Below are 16,475 nucleotides of genomic sequence, written 5' to 3' on the forward strand. Positions count from 1 at the left end.
GTCTCTTCAGTGCCTCTCCTGCATTGCCCCATAAGATGATCTGTGCCTCAGTAATCCGGGATGTTACCAATCTCTGTGCATTACTGAGCATTACAGAATGGACCCATTTTCACAGGGCCTAAGCAATGACTCAGTGCCGTGCAGGTGCATCATCAAGGGGCATGTCCCTGCCAGACTTTGTGCTGGTCAAGGGCAGCTTCCAGGTCAGAGCTGCAAGAAGGCACACCTCTTCCTCAAGTTCTACCCCCTTGGACTCGCCTCTGGGCATGGGCGCCGTCCTTCTGACTCAAGGCACAGAGATCTCTGCTTACCCTGTAGGGCCCAAAACAGCACCTGGAAAGGTGATTTCTTAAAATCTGAATTCAGATGTGAAGGAGCATCTGCTCAATACACCCTTGTCTTCAAGTGTCTTGTTCCTGCTCTTCAGCCGGATCCTCAAGTGGTGTAAATCAGCATAATTGTGTTGACTTCAGTTTATCATATCTGGCTTATTGACTTCCCTACAGCTATTAACACCAGCTGAGGATCTGGCCCCCTGTCTTTTTCAGGTGTCCCACTGCTGGGAAGGAAGCGTATAACCTGATGCAAGGTGAAAAATGTTTTTGGGGCTATTTGGTGTTTGTTACAACTAAATAATCGGACACAGCTGTGTTTAATCTCTTCCTTCCCCGTGGTTTATGTAGCCTAAGCCAGTAACATAACTAATACTTAATTTCCCATGGTAAATAATAAATGTATAGGAGACATCAGTCCTTTAGGCGGGAGCCTCATTTACTGTCTAATCCCTATGTAGTGTAGAAGTCCTCTCCATGTGTTTCTCAAGATCCCCCTTACCACATTCTGTTTCATACACTAAACTGTCTCAGCCTCAGCAGGAATGATATTCTTCCTCGCTGTGTTGCTGAGTGGGAACATTGAGAACATTTATGCGAGGGTGAGTCTATAACAGCAGAGTTACAGTGTCTAAACGATTGCATTGCACAAGAAAGGGAATTAATGTTTACAGCCTGATGCCCAGTCACATTTCACAGAACAGGGATTTGAGCACCTGAGTGCACTGGGTGCCAGGCTGCTGGGTATTCTGAGTGGGCTGCCCCCTTTGGGCTGCCCCTCCCCATACTGGTTTTCATGAGAAAGGGCTGACGTGGCTTAGGCAGGGGGCTCCTGGAGAGGGTTCACAGTGGGGAGGTCTAAGCAGAAACTGGCCTCTCCCTTCAGCCCATCAGTCAGGCATCCAGAGACCCAGATACATGGGAGTTAGGCATCTTTATAAATCTGGGCCCTGAACTCCACCGCTTCCCTCTGCATACCAGGCCTTGTAAGAGCAGGCAGTTTGATACTCAACTTTTTAGCTTTTGAGCAGCTACCTCTCTCCATGCATTTTGTGGGAGCCTGGCCACCTAACTGGGAGGTGAGGAGTTCACTTAGACACCAGCAGTGCTCCCTCTATTTTACCTACCCATGGGCAGAATAAATTTTGTTATGTGCACCAAGGCATGTGCAAATCTGCACCACCGGTAGAAACACACGCTGCCAGCTGTGGGCTCTCTGCTAACCAGCTGGGTGCCACATGAATGTTTCCTGGGTGGCCACCCAAGTGCTCAGCTTTCCGGGACCGCTGGTCACCGGGCTCCAAAAAGTTAGTTGGATAATAATAATAATAATAATAATAATAATAATAAAGTAATTAATAAATCTGTTCTACCATTCTTTAAGAAATTTTGCAGGACAATTATTCTTGTCTCTCTGCTACTTCTACTGTTAACAAGATGAATGAGGCAGTATTTGTTAATTAGACCAACATTTGTTGGTGAAAGAGAGTTGGCTTTGAGCTCCATAGAGCTCTCTTTTATGTTGTCTTCTAGAGTTGGTCAGAAAAGGGATTATTTATCCTGGACCACAATTTGAGCTCGATTCTCTTTATCTTGAGTTTATTCAAAAATCACTTTATTTTTTAACAAAATGAATTTCCGGAGAAAATGGTTCAGTTCAATTATTGGATATAGTTGTCCTTAAAGGTCTGCTCTAGGAGCTATTTTTGAGATGTTCTGTGCCCTGTGCTACGTAGGAGGACAGACAGGATGATCACAGTAGTTCTCCTGGTCTTAGAATCATTAAATCAAAATGTTTTATTTCAGTTTCAATCCTTATTTTTATTTTTAATTTTGTATATACACAATAAAAGAAGCTTTGAAACAAAAAATCAAAATTTGAATCAAAAAAATCAAAAGCAGTCTGATTCAATATTTTCAAAACTGTTTTCCAAGTTTTCTTCTGAAAAGAAAATCGGTTCACAATTAATAAAATTTTTGTTAACATTTCAGTTTAATCAAAATTGCTCTTCTCTGACAGGAAATTCCCTTTCTAGCTTCATTTTCTCCCTATTTGTTATGGAACTAAAGTTAGCACAAAGTTGTAATTTACATCTATGCAAACACTGCTGGCTGTTTTAGCTTAGCACTGGTAGTTGAAAAGGTTAGTTTGCTGCTACAAAAATGTTATGGGCGATGAACTCACTGATAATTTTCATATGGCTCCTGCGAAAATGTTACTGAAGTGGGGGAGGGGTAATTGAATTTCTCCTAATCTGGGTGTACGGGGTTCGTTTAATCTATAATCAGTTTTGGGCTCTTCCTCCTTTGTTGGCAGAGATCCCTTTTAGATATCATCTTGTGGTCTGACGGGCAAATAACGAACCATGTGCCTCTTATTGTAAATCGGTCTCAAGCCTCTTCCTGTCTGCCTAATTCAGGCTTTTCTTCAAACACTCCTAATTTGGGCAACACAAAAAACAGTCATGTAACACTTTAAAGATTAATGAAATAATTTATTAGGTGACATGGGAATTGGGCACTACACTATCAGGTTTAGCAATGCCCATTATCTGGCTGCTAAAAGTGTCAAGTACCATCACTATCCTAGTCAGAACTGAGGAAAATATGATAAAACACAGCTCAGTGAGGTGAGAGAGAAATGTGAGTAATTTGAGATTTAAGACTGCCAATTAAATGAGGCTGTTAAGATGTAAAGGTAGAATTCTCATGATGTTGTATTTAAGCAAGTGCCTAAGAAAATGAGTGCCATTGACTTCAAAGAGATCATTCATACGCTTTTCCATAGCAGGAGCATATCCTCTTCTCTAGTCCAGACCCATTCAGGACCCCTTTTGACAATGTGGCAATATAAGTAGAAAGCTTGGTAACTATTCAGGAACTCCTAGTTCAGGGCTGCTATCTACACATTGACAAACTTTGCCCTGGAGAAAGCAAATTATTTGGACTGGACTCGGTGTGAGTTCATGAAAGAGGCCAGGGAATAGGCTGGTATACAATGGTGAAGCTGAGAGGCTGGTAAGAGGTAAGACAAATGAAGTGTACAGATTATGGGGAAGTAATGGGGGAATAGAGATTCCAGCAAATTTGCGTGGTTGGTGTAAAAAGGGAAAAGAGAAAACAATAACTGAAATGCTGATAGGGTCGATGAATGGGACTAAATGTAAGAGCGAACCACTGGAAACGTGGCTAATGTACAAGTCTGGGCAAGTGGATTTTGTGTCCAACTCAACTTCAGTTACATGGCCAGGGCCTCTGATTTCTGTAGGGCACCACCAAACAATTCTGGTGTAAACTGGAAACTCGGCAGCAGTGACACAAGCAAAAGAACATACCATTTTGTTAGTTAGCTCTACAATCACAATGCCCTGAGTATACAACTCTCCTACCTTCTTGAGTCAGTGTTATCAGAGAGTGTCATTTTGACAAAGCATTCTGATTTGTTCCACCTGTTTATATTACTTGGGAAGCTGCTCCCAGGGAGCAGATATGCTGAATAAGAAGGTGGGTTATTTTACAGTCACTCCTCTGACCCTAACTTTGAGACTCAAGTGATCTGAGATCTCAGATGGACATTCGATACATGCCTGAGATTTCTTGTTGAATGCATATTGTTATATATAATGCATATTGCTTTACCCTGACACAAATGGAGAAGCCAGGAACTAATGAGTGTCAACACCAAGAACTTTGAAAATGATGTAGTCTTTTGCACAGGCATGATATACATACAAGTTTGTTTTTTTCCTTTGGTTAATGAAGTCAAATAATGTTCAACTTTCAGAGCTATCAACAAGTAACAGATTGAGTGTGCCTCATGTTGTGCCATGGTGTAATGTTGTTTAGTCCTTCCTTTGGCCCACATATATACTTGCCCTTTGGTTATTGCCAGTGGCTGCAATGAACTCTACTGTTAAGGGAAGTGGGGATCTTCCTGCTGTTGAAATTGGACAACAGGCTGATAATAATTCATCAGATGCTGCTGCTAATAAGGCCAAGCAGAATGCTGTGATTGCTTCTCTCTCTGTTTCAGGAGCAAATGCCAGAAGTATATGGTTAGTCTTGCCAGAACGTCAGTTCTCTAGGATGACAACTAGGAGTGTACTGAATTTAGGAGAAGTGAATGTTGTGTGTGCTATTGAGCACAGCCCATTTGGAAGAATGGATCTATATATATTATAGAATCATAGAATATAAGAACTGGAAGGGAACATGAGAGATTATGGAGTCCAATTCTGTCAACTCACAGCAAGGCCACGCACCATATAGACCATCCCTGACAGGTGTCTATCCAACCTGATGTTAAATATCTCCAATGATGGAGATTCCACAACCTTCCTAGGCAATTTAATGGACAGTCGGTAGTCCGTCGTGTCCGACGATGACGTCAAAGAACCTGTGAGGGAGAATGTTTACAGTGGAAAAGCTGTTGCACGGGGGCAGTTCCACTCTCTCGACCTCAGAAGCCTGGTTCTAGTGGTAAGAAAAGTCGTCACGGCTGGGACTTCCTCAGCTGCAGTGGATGGCCATGCCGTCTTTGGTGCCTTGTCATGCCCTTTGCTACCCACAGAACGTTGCAGAACTGCCTTCCTGGTGATTGGATCTTGCTGTTGATCTCATCCATCCAATCTGCCGGATCTGACTTTGCATGCTGGGATAGGCAATTCCCTATCTCACCACAGGTTTCAGACCTGTCGGCTACCCGCGCCTGGTTTAGCCCATCTGTCAAAGCGGTTTATCAGGGTGTGGCCGCTGCATGCTACAGCTTCCTGGAGCCATACGTGAGAGCTAGGTGGCAGGTGGGAACCAAAGGTGGACAAACTGCCCCCAAAGAGACATGACAAGTCCCCACACCAGAGGTGCTACCCCTCCCTGGACACCCCGTACACCCCAATTTAGGAAATTTATCCAGTGCTTAGCCACCCTGACATAAGCCTCCTCTCTGGGTTGTTACTGTAAGGACAAAGACAAAATAGATGGATTTCAAGGACACTAAATTGTTCTGGTCTGGCTATGGTCTGAGGAAGTGGGTCTGTCCCATGAAAGCTCATCACCTAATACATTATTCTGTTAGTCTTTAAAGTGCTACTTTACTGCTTTTTTGTTTAAATTAGCCAAGTAATTTTCCTAATAGCTGAGAGCAGGCTTCTTGCCCCTGACTCTGGGAGGTGCCTTACTTGAGTGAGAAATAAGACTTCTGGGAAGATGAGTTACTATTCATTTTGAGGAAGGCTGGTAGACTGTGGCCATCTGTTCTGTCTATACTTGGATCATTTTGTAGGAGCAGTGGCTCTGCAAGGATGTATTTCCCCAAAATAACATTCTGTGTTGTCTAACTGCTTTTGATTTTGGTAGTTTTACCATGCCTGTCAATGGATGTCAAGGTAGGCCAACATGAAGTGCCGTTGGAAATCCAGCTGTAAAGGTCTGTATGGCCTATTGCAGTCCAGGAGTAATAGGGCCCTGTTCCAATAACTTCATAAAGTTCTGAACAGTGGGATCTGGAGTTTATAGAAACATTAATTGGTGACATTTACAGCAGTGATATATATATATATATATATATATATATATATCATATATTTCATATATATATGAAAACTAGGAGATATTCAGTAACATATTGCCTGAGAAATGAATAATGAAAAATGAAGTAATACTAGACCAATGCATTGTATCCATTTGTCCTACTCTCTGTCTCTTCTTCATCCAAAATAATCATACCAAAGCAAAATTCAGTCCTTTAGATACTGTATATACTGTAGCCGTGTCCCCAACCATTACACATTATTGCCCCCAACTGCTTAAAATATGTCATAGCTATTTCATATCCTTGCAGGCAATGGCCCAAACACATTGCTCCTCTGAAGAGTGTTCTTCCAGCATGCCCATCTGCTTCCATCTCTGTGCACCCAGTACATTAGTAGCATCTCTCACTTTTGGAAGGGTCACCCATGAACAGGCAACCTCCCCTTACATGGCATGGAAAGAGTAGTGGTATGTAGCTGAGAAAAGAGCAGCAGGGAAAGGTTAAATGGCCTCTCTGGAGTTCCATCCCGTTGCTCACCATAAATGAAATAATACTAGACTATTCCAAAAAGCAACATGATCTCCACTAGGGGCCTGTTTCCACCACAGGATAGAAAGGGCACATCAAAGTGTTACAGAGAGGAATTAACTAGTATATTCTCAGGCAGGTTTATTTGTGACTCTCTGGGCTTTTAGCTTATACGTGTGGGATGCTTTTTATTGCTGTTTCTTATTAGATCAAAACAATATTTCTGCTTTGTCCTCCAAGCTCTCCTTTTGCTTCCCAGTCAATATCCTTTTGATTTCATTAGAGTATGTAGTGCTATTAATTGGCATTAGAAACTCCGTTATCCTCTCTGGTGGTCTCCCTTGGATCATGTCACAGTTCTAATCCAGCTACACCAATCAGTCTGATAAACTGTTTCATGTCTCTGCCACATTCCTTCTGGGTGACAAGCAAGGACTCACATTAAGGAGCGTCCTTCACCTCCTCTTTAGTCATGTCTCATAAATAGACCCACTGCCTCAGGCATTTGGGATTATAATCCCTGGGCTGATTACTGGCATCACAAGATGAACAAATGGTACCAAAGCCTGCCTGTTCCATTCAATCCCTCTGGGGCAGCAGGTTTGAGACACTGTCAGGAGATAAGCTACTGACTAGATGGACCTTTAGTCTGACCCAGTATGGCTGTTCTTATGTTCTCATGAAAACCGAGCCTTATGTTTATTGGCTGAGATTTTCACAGCATTCACAGGTATTCGGTTGGGATCTGAGGGGGTTGATGTCATCAGGAACATTGGACCATAGTAGCTAAGGGAAGAAAATGGAAGAGTTTTAGTATTCCAAAGTAAAAGCTGTGCCAGTGAAAGACTGGCACTCCAGGGAAATCTCTGCTGTAGTCATGTATAAGAGTGCTGCTAAAGATTGATATCAAAACCAAAATCGGGGGGGTGTCCCGTGATGGATTGCCAAGCACTATTTGGAGAAAGTGATTCAAAATTAAATTTATTTCAACCACAAGCATTTAACATTCAGAGTTCTAATGCACAGTACAAAGCCACCTTTAGGCAAAATAGGCTCTTTGTTATGCTTATATGTCCTTTAAACTCCTTTATACTCTTCAGTTACAATTTGCTCATTATAATCTCTTGTAAATATGCCATACTACATAGGTTTAATCCTGGATTTCATTCCAGAGAGGCTAGACAATGAGACTCATGCTTTATATTGTTCTGGCCACTTAATATTTACTCTAGCTAGGATTCTTTAGTGTCAGTAGCATGGGAAGGCTGTTTTCTAGGATGTGATCTGTAACTGTACCATGAGCCCCAGGGGTGTGTGTAGCTACATTGCCCAGTGGAGAGAGCAGAGAACTGAGTGTGACTGCACCCTGGGCTACACCAGGAAATTAGGTTGGTGTAACTCTGTCACTCAGCGGTGTAAACAATTCACACTCCTAAGTGCTGCAGTTAAAGCAACCTAACCCCGTATGTTGGCAGTGCTAGTTGGACAGGAGAATCCATGTGCCTTTGAGGGCGGTGCATTCCTTATACTGACAGGACAACCCCCCTTCTTTGTGTCGGTAGTGCTTACCTCTGTGGGAGCACTGCTGTAGTGTTTTCAGGGCAGACAAGCCCTCCAAGTCCCAAAGACTTCTCACCTTCCCTCCTGTTTGAGAGGCAGGAGTGAGGCCTGGTCTATACTAAAAATTAAACTGGAATAAATGTGTCAAGCAGAGATGCAGAAAGCCCACAAACTCAGCTATGCTGACACAATCCTCAGTGTGGACACAGCTATGCCAACAAAATGATTTCTGTTGGAATGGCTAATGTCGTTTTGGACAGCTGAAGTCCCCGCAGGGCTGAACCCCACATTCCCTCACAATATGTGGGCTCTATGCTGAGGCCTATACTAACACATCTGAGGTGGAAGAGACTCTGTCGTGTAGATAGAGCCTATTGGCTTGGTCTAAACTGGCCACTTGCCTCGTCATTGCTACGTTTCTTAGGTGTGTGAAAAATCCACACCTCTGGGAGACACAACAAGACTGACCTAACTCCAAGGTAGGAGGTACAGGTCTTTGGCTGACCTAGCTCTGCAACTCAAGGAAGTGAATTAATGATTGAGAACCCCTGCTGTGATGGCGATGCGTATCTGTTCTGAAGCCGTACAGCAGGTTACTTCTCTTCTGTGTACGCCCAGTCAACTACTGCGGCTGGAGAGTGAGTAGACAGGGGACGGAGGTTGGACACCATCCCTCCATTTCCCTTCTTGCACAGCATGGGGATAGAATCATGGGCAAGCAACCCCCACTCTTCCACCCTGGCAGAAGTAACAATCTGAGTGGGGCTAGGAAAGACGGGACACACTTCAGACTTCTGTCCCACGGAGGCTGAATAAGAGATATGACAATTTATCCCTAGTGGCCTACTTTTCTGAAGGCCCTGTCCTCTTAAAATTGCGGAGCTATGTCAGCAGAGTCCCCTAGTATAGACACAGCAGACGTGGAGAGGAGTTATTTTTTTCATTGGAAAAAGGAGCGGTGCTTTATATACCCATGGACTGGCTGTGTGCGTTCCTCTCCAAGGCTTGTAAATACAATTCTTCTTCAGTGCCTTCCGTGGAGGCATTCATGGAATCGTGACTGCAGGATAGGCACCAGACTTCGTGTGACAATGAGCTAAATGTGGCTAGTTGAAGAATGTTATAACAACTAGTGCTGAGTGGGAAATAGTTTTCTTGTCCTGTGATACCTTTCAAGATATCTCAAACTTTTACTGTTCCAAATTAGAATGAAAAGTCAAAATCTTTTAAAAATGTTGTGAAGGAAAAATCCAAAATAAGGTTTTCAGGTTTGGTCAATTGAATCACTTTGTTTCCACGTCAACTACTTTTTTCTGTTTGTGTTTGTATGATGATAAATTCAAATTTTGAAACGAAAAGTTGCTTTTGAACCAGAAATAAAACCTTTTGGCAGTGATGAAATTTGTCTTCAAACTTTTTTCAGTGGAAAAATAATGCCAGAACTGATCCCAAATCTTGACATGTACTAGCTTTGCACGGGCATAAAACCCATTATACTAGGTGAGACCAAAGGTCCATCTAGCCTATTAGCCTGTCTTCTGGTAAAGGCCAATGCCAGGTATCCCAGAGGGAATGAACATCATCAAGTTATTCCCTCCCCCGTCAGCCATATACAGCTTCTGGAACAGAGGTGAGAGATGCCATCTCTGCCCATCCTGGCTAATAGATACATTCCTGAAGGATAAGTCCGTGAATGGCTAACATTTTGTTTTAACCCTATTATAGTTTTGGTATTCACAACATCATCCGGCAAAATTTCCACAGATTGACAGAAATACATTTTTGTTTGTTTTTAACCGACTGCCTATTAACATTAGTTGGTGATCCCTAGTTCTTGTGTTATGAGAGAGTAAACAGCACTCCTTATTTACTTTATTTACTCCAATCGTGTTTTTGTAGACCACTATTATATCCCCCATGTGGTCATCTCTTTTCCCAGCTGAAAAGTCCCAGTCTGATCTCTCTTTGTATGGAAGCTGCTCCGTGCACCTAATAAATGTCGTTCTTTTCTGTACCTTTTCTGATTCTGATATCTCTGTTTTCAAGATGGGGTGACCACATCTACATGCAGTATTCCAGACACGGGCATACCACTGCCCCATCTGTCAAGGCACACTCGATATCTAAGCCTGCCAAAGTAGTAAGAATTCTTTTTCCTCCTTTGTTGTTCCAATTCCACACCCTGAGAAGTCTTTTTCGTTTCTAGGTTTTCCTGACTGAGTACACTGGACCGCTACTAATCTACTTGCTCTTTTACATTCGTCTTTCAAGTATTTACGATGAAGAGGAGAGCCGGGAGAGCTTCCGCCACCCAGTAGTTCAGTAAGTACATGAACCAAAGTTATGCAGGATGGTAAGCCATTAAACACTCCAGATTAATGGATGATGAGGTGCTGCTGTTTCTTAATGTTCCCTGTTGCTTCTACTATGGTAGAGCCCACAGAGGGTTTGACCCTACCCTTCCACCTCAAACCTCTCTTTTCTGAAGTCAATCAGAGTTTCAGGTTGTTGTTAAGAGTATAACATAAGAACATAAGAATGGCCATATTGGGTCAGACCAAAGGTCCATCCAGCCCAGTAGCCTGTCTGCTGACAGTGGCCAGTGCCAGGTGCCCCAGAGGGGGTGGACCAAAGACAATGATCAAGCAATTTGTCTCCTGCCATCCATCTCCAGCCTCTGACAATCAGAGGCCAGGGACACCATTCCTACCCTTGGCTAATAGCCTTTTATGGACCTAACCTCCATTAATTTATCTAGCTCTTTCTTAATTTCTGTTATAGTCCTAGCCTTCATGGTTTCCTCTGGCAAGGAGTTCCACAGGTTAACTATGTGCTGAGTGAGGAAGAACTTTCTTTTATTAGTTGTAAACCTGCTACACATTAATTTCATTTGGTGTCCTCTAGTTCTTGTATTATAGGCACAAGTAAATAACTTCTCCTTATTCACCCTCTCCATGCCTGTCATAATTTTATATACCTCTATCATGTCCCCCATCAGCTTCCTCTTTTCTAAACTGAAAAGTCCCAATCTTTTTAGCCTCTCCTCATAAGGGACCTGTTCCAAACCCCTAATCATTCTAGTTGCCCTTTTCTGAACCTTTTCCAGTGCCAGGATATCTTTTCTTAGGTGAGGTGATCACATCTGTACACAGTATTATAGGGGCAGTAAGATACTCCTTGTCTTATTTTCTATCCCTTTTTTAACATTACCTAACATTCTATTTGCTTTTTTGACGGCCTCTGCACACCGTGTGGATGTTTTCAAGGGACTATCCATGGTAACTCCAAGATTTCTTTCCTGATGAGTTATAGCTAAATTAGCCCCCATCATATTGTAAGTATAGTTGGGGTTATTTTTTTCCGATGTCCATTACCTTACACTTATCCACATTACATTTCATTTGCCATTTTGTTTCCCAGTCACTCAGTTTGATGAGATCTTTTTGAAGTTCTTCACAGTCTGCCTTTGTCTTGACCATCTTGAACAGTTTAGTGTCATCCGCTAACTTTGCCACCTCACTGCTCACCCCCTTCTCCAGATCATTTATAAATGAATTGAACAGGATTTGTCCTAGGACTGACCCTTGGGGGACACCACTAGTTACCCCCCTCCATTCGGAAAATTGACCATTTATGCCTACCCTCTGTTTCCTGTCTTTTAACCAGTTCTCAATCCATGAAAGGACTTTCCGTCTTACCCCATGACAACTTAATTTACATAAGAGCCTTTCATGAGGTACCTTGTCAAAGGCTTTCTGGAAATCTAAGTATACTATATCCACTGGATCCCTCCTGTCTGCATGTTTGTTAACCCCTTCAAAGAGCTCTACCAGATTAGTAAGACATGATTTCCCTCTACAGAAACCATGTTGACTTTTGCCCATCAAATTGTGTTCTTCTACATCCCTGACAATTTTATTCTTTACTCTTTGTTTCAACTAATTTGCCCGGAACTGACGTTAAACTTACTGGTCTGTAATTGCCAGGGTCACCTCCAGAGCCCTTTTTAAATATTGGTGTCACATTAGCTATCTTCCATTCATTAGGTACGAAAGCTGATCCAAAAGACAGGTTACCAACTAGTGTTAATATCTCTACAATTTCCCATTTGAGTTCTTTCCGAACCCTTGGATGAATGCCGTCCGGTCCTGGTGATTTGTTAACATTAAGTTTATCTATTTGTTCCAAAACCTCCTCTAATGACGCTTCAATCTGGGACAGTTCCTCAGTTTCATTGCCCACAAAAAATGTTGCAGGTTTGGGAATCTCCCCAACATCCTCAGCCATGAAGACTGAAACAAAGAAATCATTTAGTCTCTCCACAATGGCTTTATCGTCCTTGATTGCTCCTTTTGTATGTGTATTGTCTAGGGGAACCACTGGTTTTTTAGCAGGCTTCCTGCTTCTAATGCATTTAAAAAACATTTTGTTATTACTTTTTGAGCTTTTGGCTAGCTGTTTTTCAAAATATTTTTTGGTTTTCCTTATTACAGTTTTACACTTAATTTGGTAGTGCTTATGTTCCTTTCTATTTACCTCACTAGGACTTGTTTTTCACCTTTTGAAAGATGCCTTTTTATCCCTCACTGCTTGTTTTACATGGGTGTTAACCCATGGTGGCTCTTTTTACGATCTCTTAGTACATTTTTTTATTTGGGGTATACATTTAAGTTGGGCCTCTATTATAGTGTCTTTCAGAAGCTTCCATGCAGCTTTCAGGGTTTTTGTTCTAGTCATTCTGGCTTTTAATTTCTGTTTAACTAACCACATCATTTTTGCATAATTCTCCCTTTTGAGATTAAATGCCAGAGTGTTGGACTGCTGACGTGTTCTTCCAGCACAGGAATATTAAATTCTATTACATTATGATCACTATTCCCAAGAGGTCCTGTAATAGTGACCTCGTGGACCTGATGCTGCGCTCCACTCAGTAGTAAATCAAGAATTGCCCTTCCCCTTGGGGGTTCCCGTACCAGCTGCTCCAAGAAGCAGTCATTAATGGCATTGAGAAATCTTATTTCTGCATCTTGTCCTGATGTGACAAATACCCAGTCAATATGGGGATAATCGAAATCCCCCATTACTATTGAGTGTTTTATTTTGGTAGCCTCTCTAATCTCCCTTAGCATTTTCACATCACTTCACTGTCCTGATCAAGCGGTCAACAATATATCCCTACTGTTATATTCTTAGTACAGCTTGGAATTACTACCCATAGTGATTCTAGGGAACATTTTGATTAATTTAAAATTCTTATTTCATTTGATTCTATGTTATCATTCACATACAGTGCCACTCCGCCACCCACACGGCCCATTCTATTCTTCTGATATATTTTATATCCTGGTATGATTGTGTCCCATACATTGTCTTCATTCCACTAGGTTTCTGTGATGCCTATTATGTCAATTTCCTCCTTTTATACAAGGTACTCTAGTTCATCCATCTTATTAGTCAGACTTCTAGCATTTGTGTAGAAGCATTTTAAAGATTTGCTGCTGCTTATTTTATTATTAGTACCAAGTGCCCCAACCACTAATGGAGCCCTGTTGCATTATGTTGTGTGCATGGCTGTGGGTGTGTGTCTTAGGAGACAGTTCCTGCCCTGAATAGTTTAGCTCTAAATAGACAAGCCAGACAAAGGTGTGGTGGGGATAAGAAACAGGTAGAAGTGATTTGCCCAAGGTATCACAGTATATCAGTGGCAGAAGAGCCTCAGTCCATTGTCCTCCCCACCCCCTGCATCCATAAGACCAGACTGATAACCAGTAACCTCACAAATTTAAGATCGGATACCTACCTTAAAGGTATTATAAAATTAATAGCATCAGTTTTCACCACAGAAAATACCTGTCCCCAGATCTGTGTCAGTGAGGTAACTATGTTAGTCTGTATTTTTGAGAACAAGATGTCCTGTGACACCTTATAGACTAACAAATATTTTGGAGCATAAGCTTTTTATGGGTAAAGACCCGCTTCATCAGATGCATGTGTTTGTGTGGGGTGGGGTTGGTTCAGAGGAGGATTTAAAGAGGGGGTCCCATTAAAAGGGGGGCGGCTGAGCTGACAAGGTCTATTCAGTCAGGGTGGAAATGGCCCGTTATCAGTAGCATACATCAAGAGAGGAGAAAAAACAAGTCAGATCAGTCAGGGGGGATGTGGCACATTAGATCTGACAATGGGCCACCTCCCGCTTGACTGATCTGACTTGTTTTTTCTCCTCTCTTGATAGATGTTACTGATAATGGGCCATTTCCACCTTGGCTGAATAGACCTTGTCGGCTCTGGCCCTCACTTTTACTGGGACCCCACTTTTTAAATACTCCTCTGAAACCGCCCCCCTCCCCAATCATGCAGCTGATGAAGTGGGTCTTTGCCCATGGAAGCTTATGCTCCAAAATATCTGTTCGTCTATAAGGTGTCACAGGACTTCTTGTCTCCAGATCTGTTCTTCTCAGGCAGTAAAAGTGGCATTGTCCAAGACAAAAGTGTCAGAAGAGAACATTCAGAAACAAACTGCTGAATAAACAGAGAGTATTTCAAAGGGATCTAAGAGATTTAGGTGCAAGGTTTTGACTGAATAAGGTTTGTGCTCCTATATCCTGTAGGTGCTTTTGAAACTCTAAGAGTTCCACCTGGCCCATATGGGATCCATGCAAAAGTTCTGAAGGACCTCAGCAACAAACACTGAGCTACTAATAAGACTATTCCCTTGTTGTGGGCAGAATATCTTATGTGCACAGCAGTCTTCTTGTGTACAGTTGGCTGTAGGATCTCGAGGGTCCTAAGTAGACAAGACAGAGAGGTTGGAGAAAATGAAGTAATATCATAGGCTGTATCTACACTAGCAAGTTCTTTCAAAAAACTGGGCCTTTTCCAAAACAAGCTGTGGAACATCTGCACACAAAATGCACTCTTTCTACCCGAAATTGAAAGAATGCCGCACTTTTTCCGACTACCCTCTTCCTCTCCCAGATTAGAAAAAGTGCCTTTCCTGAAAGAATCCTGTGGAAAAAAAACACACATAGATACACAGGGGGCCCTTTTTGAAAGAGCAGTTCTCAGGGTGCCAGATATTTTGATCCCTGGCCCGTTCTTTCAAAAGAGTGGGGCTATGTGGACGCTCTGTATCGAAAGAGCAGATCAATTTTGGTCTGCTTTTTTGCATGTGGATGTGCTCTTTTGCAAGAAGGTTTTTCGGAAGAATTCCAGAAGAATTTCTTTCAAAAGATTGCTGTAATGTAGATGTAGCCATAGGATGGTAGGGAGATGGAAGAATAATGCAGGGAAAACATAAGTAGACCTGTGTGTAGAATTCAGAATAACTCCTGAGTTATTTACTTCAACGCCACAGAACCACCCTTCCCTTTTAGGTTGTAGATTTAAGAGGAAACAAAGGCTTATAATAGCACAAAGGCGAAAATAGCTGCATTATTTATTTTGGAATTGGGACCCAGAAAGTCTTTCTGTTGAGCTCTTTAAAGCTGTTTAGTTGAAGTCCCTGATGTAAGCCCAAATACGTTTAAATTCCTGACAAGAAGGAAAGTGTGATTCAGCCTTTTGCAGTCATTAATTACCTGATTTTCCTAAGCTCAAACCATGCTGATTTAATTAGTTCAGAATTGTTTCATCTTTGATTTTATTGAGCATTTTGTATGTTGGCCAAAGTATTTGAAACTTCACACACTGAAAATCACTTTTCATTTATGTCTCATAATGGTCTTTCAATGAGAAAGGCAGAGCTAGCATGGTAAATACAACCAAGATAAAATGCCGCCATGAATCACTCTTGACATTTGTTTTTTAAACCTAATCTTTATGAGCTCGCGGCTCCTTCTGCAAAGCAGATCAGAAGTGCTGGCTGTTGGTTGGTAATCCTCCTCCAAAGGGAATCAGTGTAATAAATTCGATAACAATTACCTCATTCCATTGTAACTGGGAACAAAAAAGCCATCACAAAATATTCACTTTGTAGCAAAATCTCGTTTTGACTCCACAAGGAAATGGAATAGAAACTACCTCTGTGTAGCTACTGCACTTACTAAAGGACAAGCAAACTATTCAGAGTGTCTTCAAATGTCAGACACATCCTATGAGAGCATTAAGATATCCCGCAAATGTGTGAGATGTCTGTTCAAAACATGGCAGGAGGCTGCTTATGTACACAGCTGTATTCTTTTAATCAGCTGTCAGAGCTGGGCATCGCACTCTGAGCAAGCTGTGTCCTTTTTAATTCAAGGTTGGTAAAATATGTCACTTCGGCTATAAAAAGGATACAATGTTATATAACTCAGTAAAAACAATTCCATTAATCTCTGGATTCAGCTGCTTTAGCTCTGGCGAAGTCTTTGCCTGGAGATTTCACGCATGGCTCTTCAGTTCTAGAATATTAGTCCTCATTCTTTTATGTGAAAATGGAGTGTGATGTGTCAGACAGTGTGTGTGAGGTTTTTCTTGTTGTTCCTTCCTTTAAAAAAGACAAACACAAATTCCCCCCCGCACCCCCGCTCAATCTTTCACGTACC

At 42.0% G+C, this 16,475-nt stretch overlaps 1 protein-coding gene across 8 annotated transcripts in view; it reads left to right on the forward strand.

Moving 5' to 3' along the window:
* Positions 1–16,475, forward strand: part of TECRL (trans-2,3-enoyl-CoA reductase like) — a 119,942-nt gene that overhangs the window by 71,977 nt on the left and 31,490 nt on the right. For all 8 annotated transcript variants that reach the window (XR_012645495.1, XM_074993908.1, XM_074993907.1 and 5 more), the window contains one exon: positions 10,157–10,272. Coding sequence is in view for 7 of the 8 variants with exons in the window: in XM_074993908.1 (XP_074850009.1) it covers positions 10,157–10,272 (116 nt within the window). In the remaining variant the exon portion in view is untranslated. The remainder of the gene's footprint in view (positions 1–10,156; positions 10,273–16,475) is intronic.

This window comes from Carettochelys insculpta, chromosome 4 (assembly GCF_033958435.1).
Source record: "Carettochelys insculpta isolate YL-2023 chromosome 4, ASM3395843v1, whole genome shotgun sequence".
In the NCBI taxonomy this organism is placed as follows: Eukaryota; Metazoa; Chordata; order Testudines; family Carettochelyidae; genus Carettochelys; species Carettochelys insculpta.